Here is a 12,500-nt window from a genome sequence, read left to right on the forward strand (position 1 = left end):
CGACACAACTGTAAAACGTTTTTTCTCGATAACAGCGAAATTTGTAGACCATAGAAGTTTTCAGAGATATACTGTGGTGGTAATAAAGGAAGATAACTGATAGAGTGGTTATATATATTTGGGCAACGTTTGCAATGATAGAAATAAGGTAGAATGTAATGATGTAGAAAACTGCGTGAAATAAAGGAAACTGTTAAGTTTTCATTTAGTAACTGGTATAAATTGCAATGTTAGTGTATGGTATATTGTGGTATTATGAGGGAAATGAGAAAACATGAGCTTTAAGTGTTGTTCTAAAGTAAACTAAATTGTTATGCCGTAAAAAGTACGGAAAGCAGATACGTCTCCGGCATACCAACTGTTAAAACCTTAAGGAAAAATATTTTGGGGGAATCAAAGAATATAGTGATATAGATGCAATATTGCTATATGAATTAAAATAGTCTTTAGTTCAGGGACAATACTTTAGTTGGTAGTTTATGGAACTGAAAAAGATAATGAGCGAAGCAAACAATCTATTAAATTAAGCATGGTATGAAATTCCCTCTTCGTTAGATGTTGTAGTCATACATCTTAATTCTGATCTACACACCAAAACTGTAATGAAGTTTCATATATCATCTAAATCTGCTCGTGCAAATGATTTAAATTCCGTTTCTTCATGTGCATTAGGTTGGCACCCCTGCACAGCCATTCATACCACGCATTTCTAGTTTCGCGTATTAGATATTAGATCAGCTGCGCTATTTTAAGACTAATGGATATCGGTTTACACATATATTATAGAAACTATCCTACTGATTATACAATTTCTTTTATATATATATACAGTTTGAATAACATATAATACGCCAATGAACATGTGCTTGTGGAAATTCGTCGGAAACATCAGCCATCTTTATTCACAATATTTTGAATGAATTTATCATCCTACGAAATTCCCTTTTCTTCAAAAACTACATGTACAATAGCGGAAAATCCCTACTATACTAGGAACTCTCAATAAATAACCTCAACACAACATGAAAAGGAACATAATATATAACAGTTTCCAGCGGAAAATCTAATACTCGAAACTATCTCTGTATGGACTAAAAATGTTTCACAACGTCAGCCGCCTATGTAAAACCCCAAAGGCCTTAGTAGAGACGTTCTATAATATGACCAATTGCTTAAAAAAAAACACCCAAGTTTATTCCTCGGCCATTTAATAAAGGAATGGCGGCATGGATTCAACAAGAAAAGAAAAAAGGGGGTTTAATAATTCAAGTAACTGCCTATGAGTCCCAAGGCTGAATATTCAGCTAACACGATAAATTTACCATCACCATTTTACCAAAGTTAGAAATAATGGACGGAAACAAAACTAAAACCTCCCCCACCCCCCACCCCTAATAAAAAACAAAAAAACTAATAGGAATGACTCTCAGTCTTTTATCATTATGAGAATTCAGATATCGAAGGTGTAATCATAGATTGTGATAAAGATATAATAATGATAAATAAATAGAAAAAAAAAATCGCCATATCACTTGCAAAGCTTCCATTTTATCATCGATTAATACCTGTTTATTTCTAATTGCAGTTATTTTGTTGTTGAAGCCATTTGCAATGTAAAATAAAGTACACGGGAAGTTACTAATGGTTATGAATGCAGGAAAGGATTTGTCGTTTTGATTCGATTTATTAAACCAAAACGTAAAAAGGAAAAAAGAAAAAAAAAAAAAGATGATGCTGTGGGTGCGAATTCCATGCCGGTTTTATCACGGCCAAATCTCGCCAATTAGAATATTTGCGAAGATGATAAATTATCTAATCGTTATGTTGCAATTTAGCACGTATCCATGCCTGGTTGTCGATACCGCAGACGTAATAAATAAGATAATGATAAAAATCGCAAGAAAAAGACAGGTACAGCGTTACGTGCTTTTAGATTCACGATATCCCTATTTGGCAACCCTACAAGGTTAATTTTTTTTTTTTTTTTTTCACTCTATTTTCTTCTTTGCTAATGTTGGAGAAATCCCAGCCACTGTTTCGGTCAAGCAGCTAAATTTTCGCACTCAAGTCTTTTTTTTTTTTTTATATCTTGCCCTGTTGCGTAATTCAGGCTAAAACAATGCAATGCATGATGGCGCGCACGTATACTGAGCAGGCGCGCACGTGCGTTGCATGTAAGGTCATTCGTGGAGAAGATGTACATTACGTGTACTTATATGTACGTTTATGAATGAATATACATATATGTATAAACGATGACTTGATTGTATTCTGTGCGTGTGTGTGTATGCTGAGTAATTTCTTACTCGTGTGTGCGTTCATTGGAAACCCACGCGTTGTACATAGACGCATATATGCCTTTGAATCATTATGTAGCTGCAGACGATAAATGATTATGCAATAATAAATATAAACACTAGTGAATACATTATAGGTCACACATGCCCACGCGCGCGCGCGCGACACACACACACACACACACACACACACACGCATACACACGCACGTTCTCTCATTCAGCACCAAGCCTGTAAAGTTTCATAGCTGTGTATATATTTAGCACACAACGGAAAGAATATTGTATCTAGCATGAATATACCATATATACAAAATGATACATCAGTCCATATCATAGGTGTAAAATCTTTCACTGACTTATTATAGGTACGCAAAAGTTGATATATTGTAATTTACTATGACTATCAAATCTTATAGACATATTTTTTCTTTGGAAGCAGGAACGTTTCATTAGACTTTACACTCGCAAATAGTCTGTTATATGTCTGTTCAATTTACTGGCATTATTTAATTATATATTTTAAAATTCATTTTCAATAAGCTTTTGCAATCTTTGCAACATCAGCTTTTTCTTTCAATTGCAATTAGATTTTTGAGATTGTAACATTTCCTTTGAGCAATTTTTGAACTGGCTGATTGTGCTATGAACATTTCCGAAATTAATCAGTTCATTTGCATATTCATTAACTGGCTCCCTCTCCATCCAGAATTAAGAATAATGTATAAGATGCAAAAAAGATCATTGCTCAAACATCTCACACTGATATTACATTACATTTTTTATATCCTAACATGTAACACAACAAACCAAGGGAGGAGAAAGAAAACCAAAATGCTCATACCAAGTTTAATTCACATTTTGATATATACATAAATACAAGATAAATATCATGAACTTATTACCTTTTCAACAGACTATTAAGGCAAATTCATCAACAATATCAACGCATTATCATTAACCAACAACAATAGCAACATCAGCTTGGCAATAAGTGATCTGCAACTTTGAGCTGGTGTCCAAATTATCTTGAAAAGATTATTCACTTATCATTATTATTATTATTATCAATTATTATTAATCATTATTATTATTATTTCTTCTAATCCATATTCCCACTTTTCCTCATTCCTTACAAAGCTAAAGCAGTATGTCACATTGTATTTTCTGGAAGGCAACAGTTCTCAATGGACTGAGACACTGACAAAATATGTATCATGTAGACTGTGTCATTTATTATGAGACTGAGGCAAAGAATAATACATGTATATCTAACTGAATGGTTATACATGTACATCTAACATAAATGATTTACAAATACTGGTTTCACAGTGTGATTATACATATATGTTTCTGTTTTATGGTGTCACATGTACTATATCTATTATCTTAAGATCATACTACAATAGTACAATTAAAGTACTGTATATTAATAGCATACTCAAGGATTATAAATTACTTTGGAATTCACAGAAACCTTTTGAAATAATGAGAAAAATCACAATAATGACTGCTGCATCTAATGAAAGCTTATTAAATGGCCAATATCAATTCCTCTCCGATAACCAACAGAAACCTCTAAACAGCAAAGGCAAGGATAAGGTTGTTAAAGCATCCAACACTGTTCAGCCGAGGCAATAGTTAAGGAGTTGTTCAGGTATTATCATAATAAACAGTTAAAAAGAGAAATATAATAAATAGATATTACTCACAAAGACACAAATATGAAGAATGAAATGAACACATGAATTTAGAATTCCTGACAGAACAGTATATCTAAAGAACCCTTGGGATAAATGAGAGAGAATTTTCTTCACTCTCAAGTTATAACTGTGGACGACCCTTTCATGAGGTAATGCACTGAAGGCAGACTACCTCAGTCTCGTAATTGGCGACAAGGAGTCTTTATCATTATGAATACAGGCCCTAATCATACATTCACTTCTGATTTTGACTGAAAAACTTTGGAGAAATGGTATCGGACAATATATCTAGGCACACACCATTATACAGGTTAGATTTGCTGGAAGTGGCTTATGAATCAGTAGTTATATACTAGGGCTATATTTTTTATTACTTACCTAACTCCAATTAGTGCTCTACTGAATACCAGCATATTCCAATCAAAATAAGTTGACTATTAACCATATTAGAAACAGTATCCTCCAAAATATTTTATAATGTATTTACATGACAAAAATATATAGTCCAAAAATAACAATAATGATGATGCATTAATCATACACACTTTATATCTACTACTTTAGTTAAATGCACTATTTCACTGTGCAAAAAAAAGCATGTGAAATACCATAATCAGTAATCTTCAGAGCTAACTCCCAAAATAAATTGATAAAAAAATTAATTAACAGGAATTGAGGGAAATTTTTCATACTCTGCAGTAATATGTGCTAAAAAGGAACATATGTCCTTGTAAACTCCCATATACAAGACATAAACAACAGAATAACCATAATATAATATTAGTTGTAGTTGAAACCACTTTGTATGTTTCAAAGTACAATTGATCCTAAGTTACCAGCTGCAACATGAAATAAATTGCATATTGCAAAATAATAATTTTCATGTGGTCATGTCCCCTTTACGCTTTTATTTTGTGTGGAATAACGAATCACATTCTCCTCTGTGCTGAATAAAAACCCTTTTGTGATTTTTAAGTACGGTCATTTGAGCAACAAACGAGTCTTCTTTTACTTCATTTCAGTTACCAAAAGTTATTTTCAGAGTGACCAGAGACACACAAATATGTTTTATTCACCATCTTATTATTCATCATCATTACAAGCAAATAAAAACAAGGACATGACTTACATTTTACGAAATGGAACAGACAATATTTTACACAAATGATAAAAAGCCCACTTGACTTTGTAATCACATTTATAACTAACAACAACAAAATCAAAATAATGATAATAATAATCATAATAATTATAGTAACAATAACATATTAAAATACTGATAATAACTCCGTTTTCTTGTATTTCTGTAAGCTGATGCTTGAAGATTCTCCTTATAATAAGATTTACTTAAAACAATGCATTGGATGTGTCATATAATTTTGGACAAAGGATTCTCAAAATCTCCTATCCCAACATATATGTATCTATGTATAATATGTAAATAGTTAATGAGAGAATGACAGCTGAGAGTCATTTGCTATTCAATAGTGATCAGTAATATGAAAATGATTTGTGAAATTGTGTGTCTGCTTTGACATGATCTGTGATGTATGATATGATGTAATGAACTTTGTTTTTACCTCCAGAATACCAAAAAATAAGTTTAATCATAATGTCTCATAGTTATAAATCATTCATTTTCTGAATAAAAGACTCGGAAAATGATACAACTAAAACCCTTGGAATGAATTTTGAAGCAAAGACTTGAGTGTGTGTCTGTTTTCAATAACAGAACTTTTTTTTTCTATCTCTGTTCATCTACAAACATACACGCCATCCATTACTGAACATTTAAACACGTTACTAGCCTTTAACTCAAGAATGTATGAATTACCACATTACTGGAAATTTCTGTCTCAGATTTAATTTCTCCCGAAGATTTGTGAAAACTAAAATTCTATAACAGAACATTAATCTCATTCAGCCTCTCATCCATGCACAAAACACATTTGCCAAAATTTTGTCAAAACCAGTTAAAAAAAAGGGGAAAAATAATACCAAAGTAAATAACAAATAAACATCTAATAAAGGTTATAATCAACAAAAGATGTTAAAAAAAAAAACACTACAACTCTCTAACATTAAGAAAACCTCTGTTGTCATTAGAGTCAATCAAGGTTAAATGCAAAAAGATTTATGGTTTACACTAGTGCAACATGCAATTTTCTTTAACATCAATAACCTGCAGCCTGAATATTAACAACACTGATTACAATCTTGATAAAGCAAAATCTAACACAATCATCAAATCACATAACATTATTGAAAGTGGTGCCGAGAAAAAGCTAATGATACAGCAGTCAATAATAAAGACAGAATCAATAGTCAGTTAGTCTAGGTATAGAACATTTTCAAAAGAAAAGAAAGATAAAAAAAAATAATAATAAATAAACAACAATGAATTCAAAATAGTGTGGAAAGTTGAAACATTCTTCTCAAAATTAGATTTTGAATTTTGTGAACAACAGAAATTCATTATAATATACCAAAAAAGCAATATAAATATCTATCACCTCAATCCAACTGAAAGAAACAAAAAAAAAACAATATATAATCTATCAGTAAGTGCTCTTTCGTAGAACAATAGAAAGGACATTATTAAATCAAGGAAAATATCAAAATTATGAATATACATAGAATTTACCTAATACAAGTGCTCCTCTTTATTCTTTTAACAATAACATGAAGGAAACATTATACATTCTTCTTCTTTTATATCATCATTATTATTTTTTTTACTTTATCAATCCAACCAGAATCTAAGTTAGGAGAAGTCAGAGCTAGAATAAGAATGCAAAAGAGAACAGAAAAAAAGGAAAAAAGAAAAAAAAAAAAGGAAGGTGGGATAAATACATTAATTTAGAATTACAAACAAAATTTATGCACAAAATACATACAAAAGTATAAACAACCAAGAGATGAAATGACAAACGTTCGTCAATAACTGGAGTTAAATGGAGATTATTCAGTAAATATCTTGCTTTCCTTCGTTATATTAATCAAAAAAATATATTTCAGATTTACTCAATGAATTTATATAATTTTTTGGATGAAACAACAATAATAACAACAGCAATAAAGACAATGACAATAGTGACAGAGGAAAATTGAGGAAATAATAAGAATGATTAACATAACTTGTCATAATTACAATAATTACAATAATAATAATAATAATAATAATAATAATATTAACCTTATAATCTTTCTGAATTAAGCATTCTGAATAATTGTCACTCATTGCCAATCCTCTCACACACGCTTCAGGAATGCGACACAATTCTAGGGACTAGCTGAACAAACTTCTTAACCTCTCGCAAAATTCCTTTCAAGTCTCGACACATTTACTTTTTTTTTTTCTATAGGTCATTTGGTAGTACAGAAATGCAAAACTGTCTGGGAGTAATATTGCACATCTTACAAGAGCAGCAACATTATGCATTCTCCGCCTCATTCTAAACACAACAAATCAAGTTACGGAGTTACGATCTTCAAAAATTCTTATCATTTCCAAGTCAATTCAACATATCGGAAAACTACCAATTCACATGCCAAACAGCAAATGAGATTCCCTTGTTATTAATTATAATTTTTTTTGGCATATCAAGTGCTTATATTCACTTCAATATCTTCCTCTACACCTGATCAATTATGTGTTATCTCTTGTTGATGCATCTAAGGTTATTATATGAAAAATTAGATGTTTCTCTAGGTAACATTTCTGCATCAGTTGAAATTTCCAAACTGTATGTTTCCAGCCAAACACAAAACTGACTTGTAATACTTGTCTATGGAATGTTTTTGTCTTTTAAACTTTACTGGAATGTTTGCTAGTGAGTACCTATCTGAAAACGGTCGGGAGGGAAGGAGGGGCAAGAAAAGGGGGAAAAAAGGAGAAAAGAGGAGGGGAAGAACAGAGAAGGGAGAGTGGAACTGAGAAGCAGCAGAAGGGAGAAAAGGAGGAAGAAAAAAGATAAAGCGTGAGTGTAAGAGAGACTGGGAAGGAATACAAGAATGGGAGAGGATAGAGAGGGAGAGAATGGGTGAGAAAAGGGGAAAGAAAGAGAGAAAGAGGGGTAGAATAAAGAAGGGGGATAGAATGGAACAGAGCAAACAGACAAGAGAAAAAAGGGAAATATATAGAATGAAGAGGTTGCACCAATCAAATAACATATTTCATCATTACAAATGTTTGTGCATAACACACACATAAGCATCCTTTTACACACATGCTCACAGACAGACACAGACAGACACACACACAAACACATACATATTTAACTCTCTCTTCTTTCTCTCTCTAATCCATTTATTCACACAATGCAAGTACATAAATCATTTGTGTTCAGCTGTGTAAACAAAATAAGTTACAGTATTTGCCTTTAACATGGTCAGGAAACAAATGTTAAGAGACTCATCTCACCTGATGTACCATTTAAAATTTGTCTAATTTAGTTCTAACTGGCGTAGGTATGCAAATGAATTATCAATTATAGATCCATGTGCAAATATATTAAAGGTGCCTACTAGGATTTTGTAACACCTCACTTCTGTTCAATATACTCTGTGTGGGTACACACGATACAATAAATAATTTGGTTGCATTCTGTAGTTCCCAGCTAAAATAATAAGTTAACAATATTATCATTTGTTAAAAATATATAAATATATACAAGTGCACATAAATCCTCTCATCTCATTATCTGCACAACAGAATTCAAATTACTTCTTGATAAAAAAAACCTTTTAAAAAAAACAGCAAAATAAAAACCTTGAAAGTGAGAAAGTGAGAGAGAGAGAGAGAGAGAGAGAGAGAGAGAGAGAGAGAGAGAGAGGAGGAGAAAGAGAAGAGAGAGGAGAAAGCGAGTGGAGAGAGAAAGAAGGGAGAGAAAGAAGGGAGAGGAGAGAGAAGAAAGAAAGAAAGAAAGAGAGAGAGACGAGAAAGAGAGAAAGAAAGAAGAGAGAAGAAAGAGAGAGAAGAAAGAAAGAGATGAAAGAGAGAGAGAGAGAGAGAGAAAGAAAGAAAGAGAGAAAGAAAGAAAGATAGAGAGAAAGAAAGAGAGTAAGAAAGAGAGAAAGAAAGAGAGAAATCATGACTGCTTTCTCCTAAGAGCTTCCACTTCATATATACACGTCTACTGGGAACCACATTCCAGGTTAAATTCACTAAAGGCCATTATGTGATAATACAACATATCTTAAACTAATTCATCTGGTAAGAGCCTGGTTGCAATATTTTTTTTTTCTTTTGTTTTATTTTTTAATACAAAGCATTAGATATTCTTTCCATTAAATCTTATTAAATCCATTTTCTCCCTTACAGACTACAACTCTTTCCAATGACTACTTAATAATGTGGGAGTGAAAATAGAGGTGTGTACTAATGGAATCAAACTGGGTAGTAATCTTTACCAAATAGAATATACTGGGGAAAAAAAATCTAAATAATACTCATTATAGATCCCACTGTTTGCTATACTCTGTGTAAGACTAAACTAGTTGAAAGCTTTTAACCCAAATAGCTCTCTCTCACCTTCCAAGCACCAGCATCTACTAAAAGTTCGCTTTTTTCAAAAAAAAAAAAAACATCACAAAGGTTGAAATACTGTACTTCTAAATGAATATATGGAAGAAGCTCTTTACTGGGCTATTTAACGGCCCAACTTCACTGCACTACTTTCTGAGACAGTCACTTGTAGCACATCAACACCTAATCACAGCTAGCTATTATTAGTGACAGCAAGGAATTTGGAGAACCAATCATTATGCTATTGATTCCCAGCCTATAGATGACTAGCTACCAATGCTGACAGAGACTGAATGCTACCCACTTTGCTGTGTTCGGACCTTGCTATTTTTTTTTTCTTTTTTACTTTTATAAAGCAATAAAGTGCTTCTTTGTGGTATTATGGCTGCTGGTAAACAGTACAGTTTGATAATTGTAGGAAAAAATCTTAGTCTTGCCCTTATTTATCATATTTGCTATTACTGAGTAACAGATCTAAATTCAGATATGTAACATTGTGGTAATTTACAGTATTACAAATAATTTGCTACATTTCCAGATTATGTAGGAACATTGTACTCCTTCTAAAATATACAAGCTATAACCCCATATAAATGAGGAGAGAAATGAGCTCCTTTCACTTGTAAAGGTACTCCATTCTATACCTCTTATAATGTATATACTCAAGCAGATATAGCTGGACCTTAAAATTTACTGTTACCCTATACTGTAATTCTTTTAATCTATGTATGAATCTTTGTTTACAATGCACTATATTGAAAGTCAAGGAATGTTCTGGTCTCTGAATCCAGCAGATCTGTCAGCTTATATAAAAATCTATAAAAACATGGAATCCATCAGCGACCCAACTTAGAAAATGGGTTAATGCCTCTCTTCAAGGAGCCAAATCTTGTGCCTCCTGTCATTCTTAAGTCTGAGTCGTCCTCTTCAGGACTTTGGAGGGAGTCCTCTGCCTTCTCAACCTCTTGGCGGTTCCTCTCTACCTCCCGCTTGGTTTTATCAGCCTCTCGTCTGCTCTCCTCCAGGGTGAAGTCCTCAAAACTCATGTTGGAAATGCCTGCTGATTCAAAACTTATGTTCTTCTCAGGCTTCTTTTCTGTCTTTTCCACCTTTTTCTCCTGCTTCTCAAGCTTTTTGCTCTTTTTGCTGATTTTCTCCTTCTTTGAGTGGCCAAACTGCTTCATGGGAAGAACCATTACATTTTCCTCTTCAAATTCTTCACTGATGTTCTTGTATTTCATTCTGTCTTTGCTCCTGTCTCTGTGCCTGGGCTTACGGCTACTCATGAGGCCTCCTTCATCACTTGAGGTGTCAGAATCAGAGAATTTCTGATGTGTTGCTCTTGGCTTTCGGAAACTGGGCGGTGTAGACTTCCTCAGGGACTTGGGGACCTTGAAGTCGCCAAAGAATTTATCAATGTGACCGTCATCCCTTGCCATCTGGGCCATCTGGGCCTGGAAGGTGGAGCTCATGTTAGCTGGTAGAGTCTGACTTTTGCCACCTGATCCCTGACTGGAACGCTGGTGGTGACCGATTATGGGCTTAAAAGGCACAGCACCAAACAAGTCAGCATCATCCAGGTCGGCTGAATTCACTCTAGACTGTCGGGCAACTGGCTGGATCTTTACAGAACGTGGAGTGGAAGTATGAACAGGAATGTGAGTGCTAATGTCTGTAGATGGAGTGTAATACACAGACTGACTGGAATTTGTAAAACTTGGAACACCGTTTAAGACTGTCTGGCTGAGAGTTGAGAATTCTTTGGCATCAGCAGAGGGAGTAGCACTTGAAATTGTGACATCACTGAAGGGTGTGGATCCAAAGAGGTCTGTGCTTTGGAAGGATGGAGAACTAACAGATCCAGCACCAGTGTTTGGAACAAGGGAATCCAGGCTTTGGGACATCAAACCGTGATTTGATTGCGAATTTTTGAAAGGGACATTTGGTTCACTCTGCTCTGTACTTCCTGATATCACAGACTGGTTAGAAAAATGCTGATGAGGTTCTAGAGTTGCTGAAGGAACAATATTTACTGGACTGTCACCAATGAACGGATTTACAAATGGGTTTTTCGTTGGAATCGGATTAGCCACAGTGGGGATGTCTTCGGCCAAGGGCACAGGGAAGGGTCCAGGAATGTTCTCGTAATGGTGATATCTAGGGGTGGTCGGCCCATTTTCTACACTACCACCACTTGGATTGAGCACAACGTTTTCGTAGATGGGATACTCCTCACTCGGAGATTCTTCGTATATGATGTCAGCTTGAACAGGCAATCTGACAGGTTCTGAAGCCTTGTCCGGGACCTCAGGGCTGCCTAAGTGCGTTGGGACGGGGGAGCTGTTGGCCATGGGAGGGGTTATGATGGGCTGGCTCGTGGATTCTAGAGGGGACACAGTATTGCTGGAAGGCTGGCTGCGACTCTGGAATACTTTCTTGTTGAGTTTCTTCAGTGAAGATTTGAACGGGGCAAGTGCAAACACATCTTCATCTCCTGTGTGTTCCTTATGCTTATAAGAATCATCCATAGAGGTCTTTCTAAAAGGTCTTGGGACATGAAACAAGTTACTCTTGGTGGCTGGCTGCTCAACCAATGGCGCTGGCTGTGGATCTAACTTCTGCTCCTCTTGGTTGTCAGACATCTTCCCTTCCTCATCACCAGAGTCCAGTTCATCATCTAAGAGGAGAGGTTTCTCTCCATACTCATGGCCTAACAACCTATCCTGTGCACACTTTCTGTTCTCCTGTTCCTGGAGAGCTTTTGCCTGAGCTCTCATGGCTGCCTTGCTGGGCTTTGGTCCACGCCGCACTAACTGTAATGGGTCGCCACTCTCTCCTGTCCTGGCAATATCGTCTTCGTGCGTTGTCACGCTCTCACACTCTGCATGGTACACTGAGGAACTAATTGTTTCCGATATATCTCCTCTATCACAATTGTCATAGTCGTACTCATCATTAATCCTATCCTTAAGGT

The 12,500-nt window shown here is 34.7% G+C and overlaps 1 protein-coding gene across 1 annotated transcript in view; it reads right to left on the bottom strand.

Annotated features, from left to right (window-relative positions):
* Window positions 1-8,992: 8,992 nt before the first annotated feature.
* Window positions 8,993-12,500, bottom strand: part of LOC119579856 — a 61,641-nt gene continuing 58,133 nt past the window's right edge. Inside the window, exon 26 of the mRNA XM_037927707.1 lies at window positions 8,993-12,500. This exon is cut by the window's right edge and continues 284 nt beyond it. Coding sequence (XP_037783635.1) covers window positions 10,363-12,500 — 2,138 coding nt within the window. The 3' untranslated portion in view covers window positions 8,993-10,362.

The sequence above is a fragment of the Penaeus monodon genome, chromosome 13 (assembly GCF_015228065.2).
Source record: "Penaeus monodon isolate SGIC_2016 chromosome 13, NSTDA_Pmon_1, whole genome shotgun sequence".
Taxonomy (NCBI): Eukaryota; Metazoa; Arthropoda; class Malacostraca; order Decapoda; family Penaeidae; genus Penaeus; species Penaeus monodon.